Source organism: Perca flavescens, chromosome 13, assembly GCF_004354835.1.
Source record: "Perca flavescens isolate YP-PL-M2 chromosome 13, PFLA_1.0, whole genome shotgun sequence".
Lineage (NCBI taxonomy): Eukaryota > Metazoa > Chordata > Actinopteri > Perciformes > Percidae > Perca > Perca flavescens.
The window spans coordinates 15,067,806-15,089,938 of record NC_041343.1 but is presented as its reverse complement, the minus strand read 5'-3'; the positions used below and the strand labels follow the sequence as shown (position 1 = coordinate 15,089,938).

The 22,133-nt window shown below is 39.7% G+C and overlaps 2 protein-coding genes across 3 annotated transcripts; both read right to left on the bottom strand.

Moving 5' to 3' along the window:
• Positions 1-2,691: 2,691 nt before the first annotated feature.
• Positions 2,692-10,883, bottom strand: LOC114567092 (palmitoyltransferase ZDHHC23-like). Of its 2 annotated transcripts, none has more exons than XM_028595996.1 (5): positions 10,715-10,883; positions 7,195-7,348; positions 5,744-6,373; positions 4,601-4,768; positions 2,692-3,890 (listed from the first exon to the last, which is right to left on the bottom strand). In XM_028595996.1, exons 2-5 carry the CDS (start codon positions 7,311-7,313, stop codon positions 3,617-3,619), a joined length of 1,191 nt encoding a protein of 396 aa, XP_028451797.1. In that variant the 5' UTR covers positions 7,314-7,348; positions 10,715-10,883; the 3' UTR covers positions 2,692-3,616. The 2 variants fall into 2 exon arrangements, with proteins under 2 accessions (XP_028451797.1, XP_028451796.1); XM_028595995.1 differs by lacking the exon at positions 10,715-10,883 and adding an exon at positions 8,198-8,300.
• A 3,105-nt stretch (positions 10,884-13,988) lies between these two features.
• LOC114566429 (V-type proton ATPase catalytic subunit A) lies at positions 13,989-21,677 on the bottom strand. The gene is made up of 15 exons (XM_028594896.1): positions 21,415-21,677; positions 20,638-20,735; positions 20,251-20,379; positions 19,824-20,038; positions 19,609-19,746; positions 19,374-19,525; positions 19,126-19,288; positions 18,858-18,966; positions 16,812-16,934; positions 16,609-16,723; positions 15,941-16,004; positions 15,617-15,820; positions 15,307-15,401; positions 14,853-15,024; positions 13,989-14,731 (listed from the first exon to the last, which is right to left on the bottom strand). Exons 2-15 carry the CDS (start codon positions 20,717-20,719, stop codon positions 14,639-14,641), a joined length of 1,854 nt encoding a protein of 617 aa, XP_028450697.1. The 5' UTR covers positions 20,720-20,735; positions 21,415-21,677; the 3' UTR covers positions 13,989-14,638.
• Between the last annotated feature and the right edge of the window lie 456 nt (positions 21,678-22,133).

Here is a 22,133-nt window from a genome sequence, read left to right as displayed (position 1 = left end):
TATTTAAGTACATTTTTGTGGTACTTGTACTTTACTTGGGTATTTCCATGTTCTGCTACTTTATACTTCAACCCCACTACACCTCAGAGAAATATTGTACTTTGTACTTCACTATATTTATCTTAAAGCTTTATTTACTTTGGAGATTCAGATTATTGATACAAAATATACTACATACATACTACATAACACATATATTATGATGTATTATTATAGATGAAATTACCCAGCAGTATATAGAGTAGTTTAAAGTAGCCCCATGCCATTCTGCATAATGAGTATGTTTACTTTTGATACTTTAGTATATTTTGATGCCACTACTTTTACTTTTCCAATACAATCAGGTTTGCCTGTAATTCTGATCTTATTGTCACTTTTGTGTGTGAGTTCTCGACTTTCTGCAGGATGTTATGTCTGCTGCACAGCTCCAAATATGAATCCAGGAGTGATGATGATGAGGAGATGAATTAGTGTTCATTAGATGGAAGCAGTCAGGTGCAAGCAGATACATGCCACATTGCAAAGATTCCTCCAACCTACATACCTCGCCAGTTTAAACAGGTATGCCTTTTGCCCCAAGACAACAAATAGTTAAAGTAATGTTGTGCCAGAGAAGTATTTTATACTTGCACATTTTTATAAAGACAGGCAGGCTCATACAAAACACTGCAGCTGCAGAAATCTACATAGTGCACATTTTGTTAGCAGCTCATCGCTCTAAACAATCACAGTCTCTATCTGTCTGTCTATCTGTACTCCGAGGCAGGTATGCATACACACTGTACACAAACATACTGTACATCCATTGAGGCAAAGAGAAAAAAATTTATGAAATTATAGTAATAAATTCTCAGAAATTAAGTTTAAGGGTAGATTGGTATCAGGGCATGAAAATAAAATATGGCGTAGAGGCTTAAAGAGCATGGATTTCTTAAAGTTTATAGTCGTGGGAGTTTAATGTGCTGAATCTGCTGTTTTAGATCATGAGGTTTCTTGGGGACAACGCTGAGAAATCGGCCAGAGGATGGCGCTAGAGGAAAGCTCACGGAGTCAACTCAATGGAATGAGTTTGCCCTTGGGCCTTGTCTTGGGCATCATGAATGTGTAAAATGTTATGGTGATGCTAGTGGAAAGGCTTCAACTTGTGAGTGTTATATATTATATTAATGTACACCGACTGAATAGGTTGAGTCTCAGCTAAAGTTATCATTCACAGGGCTCTTAAGAAATAAAAAAGAGAGCAAAACCTTTTCCAAATTTGTTTAATTTTAATTCAGTTTTTGAGAGTATGATGTTGTGATCGGCACTTTATTCAGAAACAAATCATCTTGTTACACATTGACCTGGCAGTGAGGACGGGCTGTAGCCTATTGTGAACTCGACATACTGTAGATGTATACCGTAGGTCGTAGGGCAGTGATGTAAGATAAAAACTAATTTTGATTAAATGACCTATTTATAACAGATGTACTTCTAGACATCAGATGGACACTGGGCCTCCTGTAATGCTTAGTACACACCTGAAATCAACAGTGGTGGAGGGAGGGAGGAAAAAAGTAAAAAGAGACAGCTTGCTGTTCATAACATCATCTAGCCTGGTTGACACCAGACCCTTCTCAGCTGTAACTGAGAGTGGGTCTGGGAAAGGTTCATTGACATTTCATTTCCAGAGGGGCGTCACCAACGGACGCCACTCAAATGCCTCTGGGCGCATTGGATAGTCCTTCAACCAATCAGAGCAACGATCCGGGTGACGCTTTTCACATCCACTAAAAAAAATTTGATTTTGGTTTTTGGTGTCGTCCCTCCAAACCCTACTTTCTCCTTGCAGGTGTTGCGTATTGCAAACGTGTTATCTTCTGCACACGCGCTGAAGAATTCCCAAACAGCTGACGTGTTGCAGGTTAATTCACGACGTTCCCGACATGTGGGAGAATATCGCGGACACGCGCTTCACACCGCGAGCGGGTACGAGCCACACACGGCGGAAAAGTTTAGAGAAAGGAAAAAGAGCTGCTCGCCGTCGCTGCGCTATTTGACGGAAGTTCGTCAGGGTTTACCCAGGCTAAACATCATCAGCACTGGGGAATAAATGCACAGACTGGCCTGAAGGTGGCACCAGAGGAAAGCAATACTCCAGGTCCACTGCTATAGGGGTTGATAGACGTGATAGACTGAGTGATTTAAATTGAGGAAATGTATTGATTTAAAGGTGCTGTAGGTAGGATTGCCAAGATCCAGGATTTAGCCCAAAAATTTGAACATTGACAACTTCTCAGTCCCTCCCCCCTTTCTGCTAAAGCCCAAAACGGTCTCCTAAGCTCCTCCCCCCACAAGGGAGAATGAATGTGTGTGCATGAGCAGTGATTCACACACAGTTAGACCCCCCCCCCTCCCCGGACCTGATTGGTGCATCTGAACAGGGAGCTGTGGATTTTTGCAAATCGCACTACAGGCTGTAGGTGGTGCCAGAGGAGGCAGATTCTTTTTTAAATTATACCTGCTTCATGTAATTCTACTGAAACATCGGGTCAGTTTCAGCAAATATGACAGATATCATAGGAAATGTATGGAGGGAAACACCAGAGTAGACATTAGAGTGTTCAGTTTACTGTTTATTATGCTATATAAGAGTTAATAGATTTACTTATACACATTAAATCTTATACATTACAATGGTGGACAGGACTGTGGCCTTCAGCTTAATATAAAAACATAATTATATTATGTAATAGTAATTGACTATTTACAGATACAATCCCCGCATGTCTCATAATGTGTATTTCGGAGTACCACTGGCACTATCAGAAAGCAATGGACAAAAACCATTACGTTAAAAAATCAATAAAACAGAGCACTGCAGAGAAGAATATTGAGTTAATACAGATTGCATCAGTCATAATATTAAAGATGGCTGAAGCTGCTCCAGGAACTTTTGACTGTACACCCACCACTCACTCACAGGGGTCAGATGCAGTGCTCGATTGGTTCTGTGCCAGTTTTTCATACCTGTTTTGTTATAACAAATGCTGAATGAACACAAGTGCTATGATGGGATATATAAAGCCCCCAGCGGGTCACTGGGATTTCTAACAGTTTGACTCCGAAGACCTCCACAGGGAGGCATCCAAAGGCAGATACCTAAAATACAGATCAGAACTGAATCATGGCTGTTGTTCTTCTTTTACTTAAACCCCACAGTGTCTTTCATTTCTTACCAGATTTTTTTATTTCATTTCTTAATTGACATGCAGTCAACAATATTTCGATATTTCAATTTCAGTCAGACAGCATAAATGTTGTTCACATTCTGCAGGTAGAGAAAATATGTACAGTAACATGGTGCTTCCTGCAGCCTTATGACTGTATGTTATTTCCTAGAAGAAATTGTGCAACAACTTCCAACACCAAAACAATTATTAATGTGTGGTTTTTGATAGCACCTTGATATTCTGTGACCTAGATTGCAGGGAAATATCAATAGTTTTTAATGTAATGTATGAAGAGGCTGGAATGCAATAAGCATTGGAAGACGTCAGCTGATATATTCTAAAAGCAATGCAGTGTCTGTTATAATGTTACGACTACAACTGCTACTAGAGAGTACAAAGTGAAACTAGACCAAGTCAGTGTGGCTGGAGCGAGGAGAAAGCGAGGCATCTGCCATGGTGAGGAACTCAACCCAGTTGTGACAGAAGCCACGTGAATACTCTCCTGTCACGATGACGAGTCCCCACAGGCGCCTCTGGCCCGTTTTGTTCCTCAGAGCCAGCTGAGCCTCGCGCTCCGTCACATTGAAGCTGATATTCAGAACTTGTACCACCAACAGGTGAAGCAGTCCACCGGTGACAATGCTGCTGTACCAAGCACAGGTGAAGCAAAGTGCCATGCTGTAAAGATAAAGAATATAATATAATGTTTGAGAACTATTTAAAAGTACAGAATTTTGAACTTTCTTTTAAACTGGCTATGTTCCACCCTGACAGCTTTACATCTAACATCACTTTATCTGAGTGTTAGTAGTACTTGTGTCACGTAACTATAAACCTGCTGTTTCATTTTTCTGAAAATGGTTTAAGTTGATCCCATAATCAGTTCAACAATCATCATCATAGTAAATATGACAAAATCCAAAGTAAAAAAGAGGTAACATTGCAATGCTTAAAGATGTGCATGCACACCTTGCCAAACGTCTATCTGCTGTTTATGCTAGTTAAACAAACAATAATAAATATATAACTTTTTTTACTACAAAAAATACTGCAATTTAACTATGACACAAGCTGAAAATGTGTTTTCTTGTAAAATATTGCCATGATTTTTTTTTTTTTTATAAACAGTTGTCAGTCTATAATTTACAAACAAAATCATCTTTCAATTGTTGTACTGAAAAATGTATGTCCTTGCTAATGCTTTTAATGTATTCACTAATATTCATTTGAACCTTTTTTTTTATTATACTATTATGTAATATCAACCAGAAGAGTTTAGATTGTGATTTTTGTTTTAATAAGAGCTTTTACAATGTTGACTTCTACTCTTACATTTAAGTTTCACAGTCACCTGCAGTCGTGATGGAGACAGGAGAAGAGCATTGTACCTGGACTGGCTGTAGACGCCGGGGCAGTAGAGGAGAGCCGTCAGTAGATACTGTTGAGGACAGAGGCTGCAGAGCACCAAACTGATTCCATACAGAGAGGTCAACACGAACACAGAGAGGGTCAGTAGGAAACTGCGGTGGTTTGCCTGTCCAACACAGCTGTTTATCCTACAACACCTCAACACATACAGACATAACACAAACACACAACACAATGTACCAGTTTAGTACCTGATACTGTGGCTCCATACAACTATGTAGGTAAAATTATGCCATAGCAAGATTTAAAAGTTTAGATTTGAATGACGTTTGCATAAGCCCTATTCGGTGATGGTTTCTTGCTCCCGTTTGCCTAGAATGGATGCTTGGACCTCAATAGTTTAAGTTTTTATTTTAAGACATTTTTTCTAAGAACTGTTTTAAACTTCTTCTTTTTTTTACCTTTGGGAGAAAGTAGTTCCCAACCATTCACAGAAAGGTCTGTGGATTATCCTGAATAACCAGGACATTGTTTCTGGAAATACACTCTTTTGCTTTGGGCACCACACAAACTATATTCCATTCACCTCCATTGTTTTAAAGTGGCAGCAGAAATCTAAGCAGCAGATATTTCAAAAACTAAATTTGCAAGAATTCAAACCAAAGGTATCTTCATACAACTATGGGAAAGTAGGAAAATGTGTTGTTATGATCTGTTGGAATTACACTTTAATTGCTAAATGAAATCCATTTAATTGACACATTTGCTGTTTGTAGACCAGTAGGTGTGTGTCTGCCTATTTGTAGAGGTCAAGCCCAGACAAATTCACTTCGTCAAGGGCCATCAACAGGTTTAGACCCGGTATTAGAAGTGTGCACTTTATAAAGTGCAACTAAATTGGTTGATGATTGTGTAATCTAATGGTCTAATGGCTGATTTAAACCGTTGCTAGTTTCTCTACTGTGGAAGAAAACAGGAGATAGGTGGAGTTTGCTGAATATATGGTTGTTGTGTAATTACCTGTGCAGTTATGTAATACATCTTTTATATTTTATTTTCATGATCTGTTGTGAATGCACAGTACAGAAAAGAATAATTGACTTCTAAGTCACAGGCCACACAAGAAATATATAAATACATACAGTATGTTCTATCCAACCCACCAGATACAGTGGTGGTCCAGACGCTGGACACAGGATCCACAGGTTCGACAGTGTCCGGCCCGTGGGGGTCGCATTATTTTGCACACAGGACAGCTGCTCCATTTGGCTGCCACGGCCTCTTTTGTTGTCTGAAACTCTGCTGCAGTCCCTGAGGAGGCTGCTGATTGGATAGATCCATTACGGTGTGCGGAGCCCTTGTTAGCCTCCAGACTGTGACTGTGTGCCATATGTAGTGAAGTGGTCACCAATCCTGCGCCTCTCTTGGTGTGAATAAGAGAGATGACAGTGAGAATCACCCCAGTGGTCACAGCACACACCTGCAGCTGGCTGACGTCCCCACGAGGTAAAATCTCTGTGATGAAGAGATAATACATGTGGAACAGAGAGAAGAGTGCAAGAGTGAGGAAGAAGAGGGTGCGTCTCTTCTTTCTGTGCGTGGCGTAGTAGTACCACAGCACCAGGATGGGCAGAGCTGTCAGGATGATGATACCCAGCAGGTAGTGCAGTGCTGCAACCCGCAGCAGGACAGGTAGCAGCACCAGGGCCGGGATCATGGAGATCTCCAGTTTGTCAATCATGGCCCCAAGTACAGGAGACTGAGATCCACCTTTAGGTCTGTCTTTCAGCCACCTACAGAGAACAGTGGTCACCAAGTCAAAATTACAAACATTTGTAATTATGAGTGTGGCTAGTACAGTTGCTCTTTTCATGGGTGGAAAGTAATTAGTTTTTTATGTGCTTACAATGTGCTTGTGCTGATTCATTTACACTCTAAAGTCAGTGATGCTGCTTTCACATAAGCAGATTTTAATCAAGTACTGAACTGTGCTTTTTCAAATTTAAGATGAACAGTAGAGTTTACATTATAATGGCATAATAAAAAACTTAAAAATACACGAGCTGTGAGGTCCCCACTTCTCCCACTGTCTGTGTGTTATGTATGCCTTACTTAGTTAAAAAGTAATTTGTTTGTGGTAACTTGATAAAGCATACATGTATTAAGGAATATGCAAAATGTCAGCGCAACAAAAACTGAAACAATAAGGGCTTGCAATCTAGATTTTAACTCAGGGACCCTATACAAGACAGGACCTCCGGATTGGTGTCACATTAAAGGAATAGTTTGACACTGGGAGATTCACATTTTCTTTCCAAAAGTTGGATGTGAAAATTGATACCACTCTGATGTCTGCCAGTTTGCATGTCTCTAGCATAGAGTCATTATGCTAAGCTAGCTAACCAGCTGCTGGCTGTAGCTTCAAATTTCACTGACAGATATGAGGGTGGTATCAATCTTTCTTATCATCATACATAAAAAAGAGGTTGTTACTTATGTGCTACTTCTATGTGACTAACATGTAAGTATGCTAGGCTTCTTTTATTTTCCAGTATACTGTAGTACTTCAGTATATTCTACTCAGTACTGACCCTTTTCCTCAAGCCCTTCATACCTGTTAAAGGCTTCATCCAGATCTTCACAGTCACAGCAACATCCATACTGGTCGTAGTCACACTCACAGCAACACATAGGATCATCTGGCTCAGGGGGCTTTAACTTCTCCCATTTCATAATGGCTTGATAAAGATGACTCTGACGTCTACACGCTGTCATTTCAACACAAAAGGCCATCATTTTAAAATGTATACTCTTGAGCAATGAACCACACAGTTACAGCACATTGGTGGAGGGGAAATATAGCTGTGTGTATATATATATATATATATATATATACTGTATAATGTGTAATATGTAACTTACTGCTGCATATAAAATATGTATTATACAACCAATAGCAATCCTCAGAACAAAAATGGTTATATAGATTTCTGTTTTCTTTCATTCTGCATCACACGCACGCACGCACGCACGCACGCACGCAAGCACACAGACACACACACACACACACACACACCCACACACCCTAACTCACAATATAGTATTTTGCAGGTTACGGCGACGTTTACTACACTCAACCTGTACATGGAATTTACTAGAAGATATTTTGTTTGTTATAAAAATTAATAATTTCCAAAATCAGAGGATTCACAGTCCCCAAGAGCTTTGAATGTAATTTGTTAAAACAAGGCCACTGTGTCCACAGGGGCTCTACTATCTGGGCCAGCAAACCCAAGTCTTCAACACTTAGAGTTATTGTCAGTGGGAGTTATAATTTTATTTTGTCATACAGAGCCTAATCCAGATCTATACAGGAATTAACAGAATACATATTAAAACCAGGAAAACTAAATATCTATTTCAGCTTTTGATTGTTTTTCTTATCATAGTTTCCTAATTTAACAGTTTTTGTATGACTTTATATCAGACTGCCATATAATAACTATTATTCAACAACATTTACTTATTTTATATTTTATATACTGAATTTCTAGTTGTGTTAATAAGAATAGCCACCTTCACAAAGCCTAGATAAAACATTTTCTCTCTTAACTTACCTTTTGTGTCTGCAACAAAAATACAAAACCATCAACACACGTGAGCTGAAATGTCAGATGTACTCTCTCTAGCTAAAAGTTATGCGATCTTCAGGAAACGATGAAGAGGGAAATGATTAAGAAGATGACCCCTTGTCACCAAGCTCCTTCTGTCAATGACTGATGAAAAAAAATGAAAACAGCAGCCTACTTTCTCATCAGTCATTTGATTCGAAAAAAGAATTTGGCATGTTTCTGCTGTGGCGGTGCTGCTGCCATACCCTATCAGTGCAGTGAGATGGTTTTAATTTCTTGGATTCCCATGGTAGAAGTGTCCCAACAGAAGGCAACCTGGATTCCTCCTGACAAGTAGTTTGATATTGTGTTATATCTGCCAGCTCACTTTTCCCAAGACTATTTTCCTCGCATGTCATTAAATAGTTCACAAGTCGTTCTCTTGCATAGCCTTCTTCTGCTTTACAGCTTCTTTCAGTCACCATTTGAAGTTTACATACTGGCATGCTTGGTAAATATAGGTGTTACCTCAAATGGTTGAGGAAGGCAGAGAGCCAGGAGTCTTTAATGCCTCTCTCCAAAGCTGACAGGCTATGTTGAGGTGTTCAAAAGTTGTAACGGCAGCTCTGACAACCCACACATAGCTGGATGAGGGTGTACTATATGAGAAACACGACAGGCTCTCATAGATGAAAGAGTGAGGAATGATCTAGAGGGCAGCCCCACCCTCTTGGATCACATTTCCTCCCACAAGCAACCTGACCTTGCTACTCTCACACAGACAACTCTGGAAGAATATGTGTGTCTGTGATCAGAGGGAACCAGATAACCAGGGGACTCCTGGTTATGTTTCTTTACACTCTTTGTATGACATATGTGACAACTCTAGATACCAACAGGGACAACGTGATAAGTGATCTCTGCAGGGAAGTCTTCTTTTCTTTTGCCCAACTGCAGAGGGTTAGAGCACAGGGTCAGATACAAATCAACCCTGCATGTGTTTGGAATTTGGAGTCAGATTCTTGCTCATGAACACTTCAGTGTAAAGCTTGTTTGCCAACACGGGAGCTTGAATCCAGTCTTTACCCATTCACAATGTCAGTGAATGTCATTTAAAAACAAAACTACACAATTGGTTACAACAGTTAGTTAACTGGTTATACGGAATACCAAGAAATACGGAAGCTAAATGGAAAAAGTATTGGTAAAATGCAGCTTTGTAAAAAAATAATCCATCAGAAGTGGAGAAGAGAACTGGGAAAACACACTCACATTGCCGGTCAGTCAGTCATCAAAACTGACCAATGAGAGAAAGAGAGGCTGGTGCATTGTAAGCTGGTATATCTTGACGGAGACCACTAAAACCTCTTAATGTCTGCATCAGTGTCAGTCTAGATGGACGGAATCAATGCAGAGAAAAGATGCTGCTCTTGCTGCTGCGGGTTATGCTTCCATTAGTCTTGATGGAGCCCGGAACCTGAGATACTGGCTCTAATCTATTTTGGAGGAATTAATGCTGGGAGTCAGGCTGGACCATGAGTACTCTGATAAATGCTCGTTCCATCACCAATAAGTCTTTTATCCTGAATGATTTATTCATTGAAAAATGCCTTGATTTTTTATTCCTAACTGAAACTTGGCAGAGAAGTATGGAATTTGGGATTCTAATTGAACTTTGTCCTCCAGACTGTCATTTTATCAGTACTCCAAGGATCTCGGGCAGGGGAGGAGGGCTCGTGGTGGTGTACAAAAAACACTTTCTATGTCGGACAGTAACCTGTGGGGTGTTTTCCACAATCGAACTACAGGTGACCAAAGTCGGTAGTTCTAATACTTTTTATTGTGTTTTAATTTACCGACCCACTGGTTCAAACAGTTCTTTTATTTCTGAATTCAGTGATCTTTTGTCCTCTTTAATTGGTTTCGAAAAAGTGGTTATGGTTGGTGATTTTAATATTCATGTTGATGACAATTCCTGCACTTTTGCCGTAGATTTTCTTAATATCACTCAATCTTTTAATTTTATCTAACATGTGTCTGGTCCCACACATGTTGGGGGTCACACCTTGGACCTTGTTTTTACACTTGGTCTTAATCTTGACTCTATCTGCACTGAGGAGCTGCATGTCACTGACCATGACTGCATTTTATTCAACCTGTCTTTTAATTTGGATTTACAGCCCAAGTAAACGTCTAAGCAAGTCTCGCATATTAAACCGCCTTTCAGCGGAAAGGTTTTCTGCTGCATTTGACCAAAGTGACATTAATGGTCTGGTAAACTCATTCAACACTTATTGCTCATCACTTTTGGATAACGTGGCTCCAAGTAAAGTGCGACTTGTCCCTTTTGTTAATTCATCCCCATGGTTAAACGACTCCACTCACTCTTTTCAACGTTTATGTTGGAGGGCTGAACGACAATGGAAAAGCAGCAAGCTTCAGGTGCACCGGATCCATCACAAAGACCTATTGCTTGAATATAATAACATGGTTAAGGAGGCGTGGACATCGTACTTTACTAACCTTATTGCTTCTAGCAAGCGTAATCCCAAAATCCTTTTTGACACCGTTAACAATCTTGTAAATCCCTCTCCTCCTGAAGTGCCAGTCTTTTCGAATAATGACTGCAGTGACTTTCTCTTGTTCTTTGAAAATAAGATCAGAGATGTCAAGAATAGCATCATCCCCACTGCTATGGCATGTTCTTCAGTTCAGTTCGCTCGGCCGTTAACTTTGAACTGTTTTGCTCCTATTTCTCTGTTAGAACTCACTGACTTGCCGAACAGTAAGCCTTCCTCGAGCCCGGTAGATGTTATACCTACTTCCCTTCTTAAAAATGTCCTCGGGTCTGTTAGTACTTGTTTACTTTCTATAATCAACCACTCTTTGCAAACCGGTTGTGTCCCATTGTATTTCAAACATGCAGTGGTTCAGCCACTTTTAAAGAAAACAAATCTGGATCCCTCAATTCCCGCAAACTATAGGCCAATCTCCAAGACGCCTTTTATCTCCAAAATTTTAGAAAAGGTTGTAGCTAATCAACTCTCTGCTGTTTTAACCACTCATAATATTCTAGACCCATTTCAATCAGGCTTCCGTCAGAAACACTCTACAGAAACCGCTCTTCTTAGAGTATCTAATGATCTAATGATGTCTTCTGATGCGGGGAAATGTTCTGTTCTGGTACTGTTGGACCGTAGCGCAGCGTTCGATACTGTGGATCACTCCATTTTACTTGACAGACTTAAGCACTGGGTTGGGATCTCTGGGAGCGCCTTGGACTGGTTCACCTCCTATCTCACAGATAGAACCTAGATTCAGTGTCACTAGGCCCCTATTCCTCTGAAAACGCGGCTCTATCCTGTGGGGTGCCACAGGGCTCTGTGTTGGGTCCAATTTTATTTACATTGTATATGCTTCCCCTAGGCCACTTAATTAGGCAATTTGGAGATATAAGTTATCATTTCTACGCTGATGACATCCAGCTGTATGTCTCTTTTAAGCCGGAGGAAATCAACAAAGTGTCTGCATTGCTTAATTGCTTGTCCTCCATTAAGGATTGGTTGGCAAACAATTTCTTGCAGCTTAATGAGGCTAAGACCGAAGTCCTTATTGTCGCTCCGGATAATACAGCTTCCAAAGTTATTAATCTTCTGGGGTCCCTTTCTTCAGTGGTACAGTCCAATCTTAGAAACCTTGGTGTTATATTTGATCAGAATATGTTTCTTGAACAACATGTCAGGTCTCTGTCCCGTACATGTTTCTTCCAACTGAGAAACATTGCTAAACTCAGGACCATGGTATCACAAGGGGAACTTGAGATGATCATTCATGGTTTTGTTTCATCACGACTTGATTATTGTAACTCTATTTTCACCTGTCTTAGCAAGTCATCCCAGGAACGTCTGCAACTAGTGCAAAATTCTGCTGCTAGGCTGTTGACCAGGTCTAACAGAATGTCACACATCACTCCTGTGTTATCCATGTTACATTGGCTTCCAATAAAGATCCAATTTAACGTTCTAGTTCTGACATATAAAGCATTGCATGGTCAGGCACCTGTTTATATCTCTGACCTGCTCCAGCCGTACATCACTACCAGGTCACTCAGGTCCTCTAACTAGGGACTACTGATGGTCCCTCGCACTCGTTTAAAGACTAAAGGTGACCGTTCTATCGAAGTTGTAGCTCCGACCTTGTGGAACGCTCTTCCTGTTAACTTACGTTCTGCAATCTCGGTTGACGCTTTTAGAAAGCATTTGAAAACATACTTGTTCCAAATGGCTTTTGTCTCATGTTTGTAATTTTGGTTTTTTTTGAACCCTCACTCAAACTGCATTTATTGTTGCTTGTTTATTTTCTGTTTTGGATTTTAATATTTTTTAATCAAATGTCTTTTGTGTGAAGCACTTTGTGATTCTGTCTGTGAAAGGTGCTATATCAAATAAATTACTTACTTACTTACTTACTTGCTTAAGATTATACATCAGCAAAATTACAACAGATGAGTGACATAGCTTGAATCAGTTTATAGGCCTTTGACGAGTTCAGTTTGGGTTATTTCATGATAGATATTAATATATTATTTCTTTGTTTGTGTGTTTCTCACTAATTTCAAGTAGGCGGGACTCATTGGATCAATGTGATGTCACATATTTCTGTGCACCAATCAAAATCAAGCAACATTTTAATCAAAATACGATGACAGTTCAGGGGATGTTTGCTTGTGTTTCCACGTTAATGTCAATCACATCTGATCAAACTACATCGGCTGAATTTGAGGGAAAACTGAGTTTTTGAGTGTTAAACTCTTAATACATGATCATTTAGAATGTTATTTTTTTTAAACTTTAACTTTGATTGTTGCACATTTAGTGAAGAATATAGACTTTAACGATTTATACTTACAAAATCAAAGTTAGGCACAGCTTATTAAATGTTAAATGTGAAAAAGCCATTTTTATGGTCAGATTTTGCAGCTCTGCTAGAAAATGTAATGATTACTCAAAATAAAAAATAATTTCCGGGTGATATTTAACACTGAATTGTAAACATTTGGGGCACCTTGCGGCATTGTCGGTTTGTCTGATAACTGTTTCAAAATTACCAAATACTGTATGTCAGGCTGAATTTTAGGGAAAAAAAATGCACACGTTTAGAATATTTGCATTTGATGTGACAGTGCACGTATTACAAAACTTGGGTGTTGCAAATATTTCACTCAGTCTAAAGCATCATATACTGTAGCTTCAAACAAGTGTTGAAACAAGGAGATAGACAAAATAGTGTAATACAGTGTTTGTTGTGTGTAAAAAAATTTTTCTCACTTCATCAAAGCTACTAAAAATACATTTATGTGGAAAATTCGGCTTCAAGAGGTTAATCAATCAAAAAGAGACTTTCCTTAACAGTCGCCCTGCACATTCTAACAACATGTATGCCACCTAGAGGTAAGTCTTTCTCTGAACATCTGGGTTCATGAATTGCAGCAGTCAGAGGTTGATTCTCACACCCTCGTTCAGCTGTTTAGATAAAAGACCTACAAAAATGTATATAAAATAGACTTTATTTATTTTCCTTTTCTGTTCCCATCCGTCATTTTAAGATTACTACTATTTGTAATCAAATGTATTTATCCTCTGCTTTATAGAGCGGGCTTTCAAAGGAGTGAAAATTTAAGTTTGCAAATTTCTAGACAGACCGCCAGCTCCACATTTTGAAAGTGATTGTATAAATTATACTATAGTAAGTCAAACACTGATTCAACCAACTCCCCATGAACATGACAAATACAATCTTACTGACACGATAAGCTTTAATCATTTTAGGAAACAGCAACGTACCACGCATATAATAGTGAGACATCTTTTACAGCACAACTCTAAAAGACTCATTCATTCACATTTTTGCACATAATATAAAGTACATTGTCCACATCACTATCACACTTAAGAGGTAGACGAATGCCTTTAACACCCTGATATACAGTACAGTAGTGCATCTTTCCCTTTACCCATGTGCTTGTTCCCATTTGTTTAATAATCTGTATTTATCATCACAGTCACATCTGGGGGAAAAACATCCCTTTTCATTCTTTGTTGCAGATTTTGGTTAAGTGCAAGTAAAACACCTGATTGGGGCCCACTGATTTTAACCACAACATTATGGTGCAGTGATCTATAAGTGATATGCAATGGGCTGAGTGAAGGTGTTGCTAACCATATTTTCAGGTGTATTAGGGGATTCCAGTACTGTGTTTTTGAAGTAGATGAGTCAAAATCTACTAAATGAAATGTGTGCAGGAATGTTTAAAAGGACGGGAACACTAAGAAATCATAAGAGTTCACGTGACTGAGGCAGACATTCAGAACACGGGCCATTCTATCTGCACTAGGTTGCACTGCACTGGGGTTTGGATATTTGGGAGAGGAACGAGAGGTAGGAAACTCATTCCTCCAGGGTCCGGAAGGCGTTCTGCATGTCCTCCATCAGCTGGGCAAAGTCTGCTTTGATCTTAGCTTCGCCATCCTTAACAGGGTCCTAAAGAATCCATTGAACAGAGAAGAAGTTATTTACCTCGACTGATGAAAACAACGGGGAAACACAAAAACAAACAATGCACAAGATTTTCTCCCCCACAACATGAGGAACAATCATGTACCTTGAATTTCATGGAGCTGATTTTGTACAGGATCTCTCCCATGTGCTCCCTGATAATGGTCCAGGTGATTTTGTTGTCGCTCTGTGACGTGGACTCCACCGCGTGTCGGGCCATGTCATAAAACGAGATCATGTTTGAGAGGATGCCAACAGTTTTGTAGAATGGGCAGAACCTGTGTGTAGGGACAGAAGACTGTGTGAAGCTTACTGTTTATGGAATAATCAAGTGAAGGAAAAATGTTAAGAGACCTCTTCTCATCATATCCACTGATTAGTTTATAATGAAGTTTATTTCATCTTTTTTTGTCTTCAATTGTTGTGGAGGAAAGAAAGAAGCTATTTCAATGTCTACAATATTCAATTGGTCTAATGAAAAGAAAGGTGGGAAAGCCATTTCAGGCCTTTTGAATGGAAAAGACATGCGTTTTGTGGATGATAAGATGTTTTGTCTTCACCTGTCGTAAGGGGTATAACCGTTCTGCTGCAGGAAGTCATCCTTAATGAGCTTTGCAACTTCTAGAGTGATCTTATCGGTCTCAGCAAGAGAAGCCTGTGAACAAAACAAGACTATGAAGATCAGTCCACTTTTTTCAGGGTTCTTGATTAACCAGGTTAGCGTGCTAACAATTTAAATGATGAACTAGTTTTAACAGAAACCTCTCCTATAATAGATTTCACACATCGAAACGCATCGTATACCTTGCTGTAAAAATGTGTGCATGTAGGAGAAAACCTTTAGAAATGAAATTAAGGAACTGGCCTCACCTTGCCTACAAGCTGCACTATTTCAGCCAGGTCCTCCTCTTCCTGTAGAATCTCCTTGGCTTTTGTACGGAGAGGAACAAACTCAGGGAAATGTTTGTCATAGTACTCATCCAGAGCTCGTGTGTACTTGCTATAGCTAATCAGCCAGTTTACAGAGGGGAAGTGCTTCCTCTGAGCCAGCTTCTTGTCCAACCCCCAGAACACCTAATAAGAAGAAAACAAAAAAGATTGACACACACTCAAGAGTGGTGCGCAAGAAATAAATATTGACTGCAAGGTCAAACGTTAGGATCAAGGGTTGAAGAGCCAATGCCCATTGCTTACCTGAACAATGCCCAATGTGGCTGAAGTGACGGGGTCTGAGAAATCTCCACCAGGGGGGGACACACTAAGGAATGCACAGTATGTAAGGAAAAGTCAGCCTAATATATGATACTGTACCTTGTGTGTCTAGGTTTGTTTTGTTAGGCTACCTTACTTTTCTTACTTCCATGGAAAAGGGAACTAAAAAATATGTAAGCTAAATCACGAGGTCTAACTGTCAAAGGCCTTTTCAAACAATTTGCAAAAATCTTTAAAAATCATACAAAATCTAAATAAACTTAGAGAGGTGGAGATAGTTACTTTACCACCAAAGACAGCTTCAACAGTACACCATGCAGTTCAGCTACAAGACATTGTGCTGTGTGTATATTTGATTGCTAACCATCCATTGGTTTAAGTTGATTTTAGAATGCTTTGACAATAAACTTGCAGAAACTTGGACAGTGGAGGATCCCTGAAGGCAACAAAAAGACGAGCTTTGCAGATTGATTTTCATTGTTACTGAAAGCAACGACTGCTTGAAAGGTAGGAAATTAATTTTTAATGATTTTAATGCACCTACTCCAAGTCGATTTTATTTTTATTTGTGCTGCTGCGTTTAAGTGTACAGCAGATGTTGGGGAAAAAAATTGAAATAATTTCCCCTGCTTATATGAAACTCAACTCACGCTCCTACGATGCTGACGCTGCCTTCTCTCTCAGGATTACCCAGGCACTTCACACGTCCGGCGCGCTCATAGAAGGAGGCGAGCCTGGCGCCCAGGTAAGCAGGATACCCACTGTCTGCAGACAACGACACAGACAAACTGCCTCACAGTGTCCTTACAATTACATACAGAATATAAATCAATCACATCCATCACAAACTTACCAGCAGGCATTTCAGCTAATCTTCCAGAGATTTCTCTCAGAGCTTCGGCCCATCGGGACGTGGAGTCGGCCATCATGCTCACATGATAGCCCATGTCTCGGAAGTATTCGGACAGCGTGATCCCTGCAGAGGTAAAATATATTCAATTTACAAATTGGATTCTCCAAACAATTACAAACAGGAAATAAACAAAGGCATTTGCTTAGTGTTAACTACTTTGACATCATTCAGAATGGGATATCAGGGCGTTTTCCCATTTTCTTATAAAGAAACAAGAAAAGGGAAAATTTGTATTTATCATACATGTATAGTAGCAGCATAGTGAATACACCCATGCTAAAGTTGACTAAAAAGAGGAATAAAAAAAAAAAAAAAAAAAAATCATCTTTTGGAAATTGATCTTAATGCCTTAATTAAAAGAATTAGAAAAAAATCCAACCTTTAAGGACACCAATTTTCTTTGTGAATGAATAATGTATCGTAAATAAATAAATGAAATAAAATAAAGGGGGGGCATAAGTCAGTACACCCCTATGTTAAATTCCCATAGAGGCTGGCAGATGTTTATTTTTAAAGGCCAGTTATGGATCCAGGATACTATGCATCCTGATAAAGTTCCCTTGGCCTTTGGAATTAAAATAGCCCCACATCATCACATACCCTTCACCATACCTAGAGATTGACATGGTTTTATTTCAGTTAGCCCAATAGCTGGTTTGATTTGCATTGAGAGATGATTTTATGGAAAGACCCCCATGTCAATCTCTAGGTATGGTGAAGGGTATGTGATGATGTGGGGCTATTTTAATTCCAAAGGCCAAGGGAACTTTATCAGGATGCATAGTATCCTGGATCCATGAAATAACTGGCCTTTAAAAATAAAAATCTGCCTGCCTCTATGGGAATTTAACATAGGGGTGTACTTACTTATGCCCCCTGTATTTTAAGGAAGAACATTTATTTGTTTATGATACATTATTCATTCACAAAGAAAATTGGTGTCATTAAAGGTTGGATTTTTCCTCATTTTTAATTAAAGTGATGGTTCGGAGTAATTTACCCTAGGGTCCTTTGCACCATGACCTCGAGCCAAACACCCCCCCAGAAGCTTTTTTCACCTGGGTCTAACATTGGGCGAGTTAGCGTAGAGTAGCGTAGAGTAGCGTTAGCCGCTGAATAGCTTAGCGCAGGGGCTAATGGACCCACGTTTGTATCTCGTAAATGACCCCACTAATAATGCCCGAAATGATACCAAAGGTCTACACTAGTACATATAGGTTATGTACTCATAAAACGATGGATTGGAAAGTTTGTAAGTACACCTGCTGGCTTCTGCTGTCTGCTGTTGTTGTTGCTGCTGTGAGACGATGTCTACAAATTACAACACCGAAAAGAGATGCAACAAAAATATTTTTTAATTTAACTTATTTTTTAAAGTAAGTGTTGTAATATAACTAGCAGGAGACAAGTAATCATTGAGGTAAGTTTGGAGACATTACCTTATTTAATCATTAAATATTTTTGTTGTATCTCTTTTCGGTGTAGTAATTTGTAGACAGCCCTAAGCACTCGTCTAGCTGCAGGTAGCAGCAGCAGCAGCTGCAGCAGCAACAGAGAGAAGAAGAGAGCAGGCAAGTGTTCATAAACTTCTGGTGTACTTACAAACTTTCCAATCCATCGTTTTATGAGTGCATAACCTATTTGTACTAGTGTAGAAGTTTGGTATCATTTCGGGCATTATTAGTGGGGTCATTTACGAGATACAAACGTGGGTCCATTAGCCCCTGCTAACGCTGCTCTACGCTAACTCGCCCAATGTTAGACCCAGGTGAAAAAAGCTTCTGGGGGGGTGTTTGGCTCGAGGTCATGGTGCAAAGGACCCTAGGGTAAATTACTCCGAACCATCACTTTAAGGCATTAAGATCAATTTCCAAAAGATGATTTTTTTTATTCCTCTTTTTAGTCAACTTTAGCATGGGTGTATTCACTTATGCTGAGCACTGTAAATAAGCTATGAGACTTCTCTACAAAGTAAACGGTTTGTACCTGTATAAATGGAGGCCTCTCTGGCAGCCACAGGCATGTTGGATGTATTAGCAACCAGTGCTGTTCTCTTCATGATGCTCTCAGTCTTGCCATCAACCTCCATAGTAAGCTGTGGGCAAGAGCATTGTTAACATACATACAATACAATGTGAACGCTTGTGTTCTATTGAAGCGTTTTTGCTCTAAACAAATATTAAAATCATTAAGTTTTCCCTTTACTCATATATTCTTTTTTAATGCTTTTTAGACTTTTTGTTCTTTCACCTACCTCGGGGAAATCCCGCAGCACTTCTGACATTTCATTTCCACGCTCTCCGCAGCCAACGTAGATAATGACGTCACTGTTGGAGTACTTGGACAACGACTGCGAGATCACCGTCTTTCCACATCCAAAGGCGCCTGGTATAGCAGTGGTGCCACCCTGCACGCAACTACACAGCACACAGGTCATGAGTAAAAGCACAAGTTAAAATAGAGGCTGAAGTTGTTCAACTTAACTCGCACAAAACTACTCACGGGAAAAGTGCGTCCAGAACTCTTTGACCAGTCAGCAGTGGATGATTGGCAGGTAGCTTCTCTGTGACTGGGCGGATTTGTCGTACCGGCCACACCTGCATCATGGTGAACTTCTCCTTCACACCTTCAAATTCCAGCTCCAGAACCACATCCTGAATGCAATGAGATCAGCAAATTAGTCTCACAGAAGGTTTGATCCAACTACAGAGTGTTTTGCTTCTGGACAAACACTCACAGAAATGTCGTAGTTGCCAGGTTGGGCTAGGTAGGTGACAGTGCCTCTGTTGCGAGGTGGAAGCATCAGCTTGTGCTTTATTAAGGAGTTTTCAAACACCATACCGTAGATATCGCCACCGGTCACATGACTGCCGACCTGGAGAGGAGAGCAGGTGAAATTAGTGAGAACAGCTGTAGAAGAGAGACATCCACACCACGCTGTATTTTTCTTACCCGCAGACTCTGCCCGGGGGAAAATTCCCATTTGAGGTCTCTGTTAAGAGCACCAATGTTTACTCCTCTTGGGATATAGATACTTTGAGTGAGGTCATTGATGTCTTTAAGCGGACGCTGGATACCGTCAAAAATGGAGCCCATGATTCCCGGTCCAAGCTCTACAGAGAGGGGTTTTCCCGTCCGAAGGACAGGGTCACCAACAGACACACCAGCTGTGGCATTAAGTTAAGGAAAACCAAATTGTCAAAACATTGACACTCAAGTCATGTCTATACATTCATACTCACATTTTCTATCATTAAAGTAGCTCTAAGATGTGTCCTTTTTAGCATACATAATGTGAATTTAGTTTTAAGGAAGATCATCATATGATCTGTTAGACGTGTAACCGCAGAGGTAGGTAACATTGCAGTAGAAAGGATACAAGTCTCCTCGTAGACCTGGATAGTTGCCATGTCTCCCTCTAAACGGATGATTTCTCCCACCAGCTCACTGTGACCTACACGAACCAGCTCGTACATGGCTGCTCCTGCCATCGCAGTAGCTGTCACCACTGTTAAAGAAATAGATACAATGAACACATCTGTTTGGACAAGGAATATGCTAAAAAAAAAAATCATCAAACATCCACATATTTTACAGAAGGAAGTTTTTTTGTTTACTTTTTGTATTTGCACATCAAACTGCTTTGAAAAAAAGGTTGTATTAATACAATATTTTTTTATTAAAACAAAATAATAAGTGGCTTTTGACCCATCATATTCTAAACAATGCAATCTAACAATTTAAAGAAAAGGGAAATAAAGCAGACCTGGTCCAGAAACTCCATGTACATATCCAAACTCGCTTTCTCGCTCCTCATCCTGGATCTTAGGAAGTTTTGAGGTATCCATATTGACAGTTTATGTCCTGCAAAAAATGAGGAATGAATATGAGACACCAATGCTGTTAATTTAAATGAAATGCACTCAGCAGACTTTGACATCGTTTAACACACACACACACACACACACACACACACACACACACACACACACACACACACACACACACACACACACACACACACACACACACACACAATGCAGTACCTCATTTCAGCTTATGATAGTTACAGAGCAAATATGGCACCCTACAGATTCTACAGACTTTACACACCACGATGAGATGGAAATTATTTATAGGAGCACCATACCACATTACAGAGTACTAGCACAGTAACGTTACTCTCTACAGAATAAATGACCAAGTCTGGCAGTGTGACGTTAACGTTAAGCTCACAAGCTAACTAAACATTTCATGCATTACCCTTTTCCCCCAGGCTTAAAGACAAGGTAGAGTTAAGTCACTACTGTTCATCGCTAAGGACATGTTTGCTAGCCAGATGGTAGCAGGTTTGTTACTAGCAAAGCTGATTTGTGCGTGTGCGCGTCAGGTTACTAGCTAGCAAACACAGCTATCTTCATCATCATTAATTTACATACAAGTTAAGCTAGATTATTTGCGCAATATTTGAATCTCTAGCTAGCTATCGCTAACTGTTATGAATCCAGAACCTCATATTATACCGCTACTATAAATATCTTACCTTGTCTTAATTTCCAGTTCTGAATTATCCAAATTTGTCTCCAACGTAGCAAACTGAGGAGGAGCTTTATACTAATCACCTGCCAGGCACCAGACTGTCACGGAAAGAAAACATCTCCATTGTGGCTCAACCGGTTTCCTCCATTCTGGGTGGCTCACATATGTGGAGCCAACATGGCGCTCGAAGCTCAACAGTTTCCCCGTAGTTACTCCGGTCTAAACCAGTGACTGTGAAGGGCTAAACACTTCCACCAGGCGCATTAGTGACATCTGCTGGATATATATGTTTACCTCACCTAACCAACAAGGATGGTTTCAACACCCTTTCTTAAATAAATAAATGAAAGTTACAGTACAGCCACTTTATCTGATGAACATGATTTATATTTCAGCTTTTTGGCTACATGTTTTACCTTTTACCTGGGTTACAACCATAGACTTAACCAACTACATGAACATAGAGAGGCCTACCTAGTCACATGAACTGTAAAATAAAGTGATTTTAAACTTAATTTTATTCAATCATTGAGTGGCATCATTTATGGGATAATCTGCTGCGGCTGTGATTAATAACTAACTGAAAAATGCACAACAGCTACAAGATAATAAAACTGTCTGTGATATAAAGCTGCACATCTGCATATGAACTAAAATACAAGTATAATTTATTATACTATTTAGGTTATACTATAAATAAATATAAACTATAAATATAGCTAC

What these genes read in the sequence shown, in the direction of transcription:
- LOC114566429 (XM_028594896.1), bottom strand. Translation starts at nt 20,719, where the DNA reads ATGGATACCTCAAAACTTCCTAAGATCCAGGATGAGGAGCGAGAAAGC. An exon ending in TAGTGCAGCTTGTAGGCAAG is followed by an intron (nt 15,402 to 15,616) that starts GTGAGGCCAGTT and finishes TTTTGTTCACAG; the next exon opens with GCTTCTCTTGCTGAGACCGA. An exon ending in GGTTATACCCCTTACGACAG is followed by an intron (nt 15,025 to 15,306) that starts GTGAAGACAAAA and finishes CCCTACACACAG; the next exon opens with GTTCTGCCCATTCTACAAAA.
- LOC114567092 (XM_028595996.1), bottom strand. Translation starts at nt 7,313, where the DNA reads ATGAAATGGGAGAAGTTAAAGCCCCCTGAGCCAGATGATCCTATGTGT. An exon ending in CTGGATGAAGCCTTTAACAG is followed by an intron (nt 6,374 to 7,194) that starts GTATGAAGGGCT and finishes TGTTCTCTGTAG; the next exon opens with GTGGCTGAAAGACAGACCTA. An exon ending in CTGGACCACCACTGTATCTG is followed by an intron (nt 4,769 to 5,743) that starts GTGGGTTGGATA and finishes GAGGTGTTGTAG; the next exon opens with GATAAACAGCTGTGTTGGAC.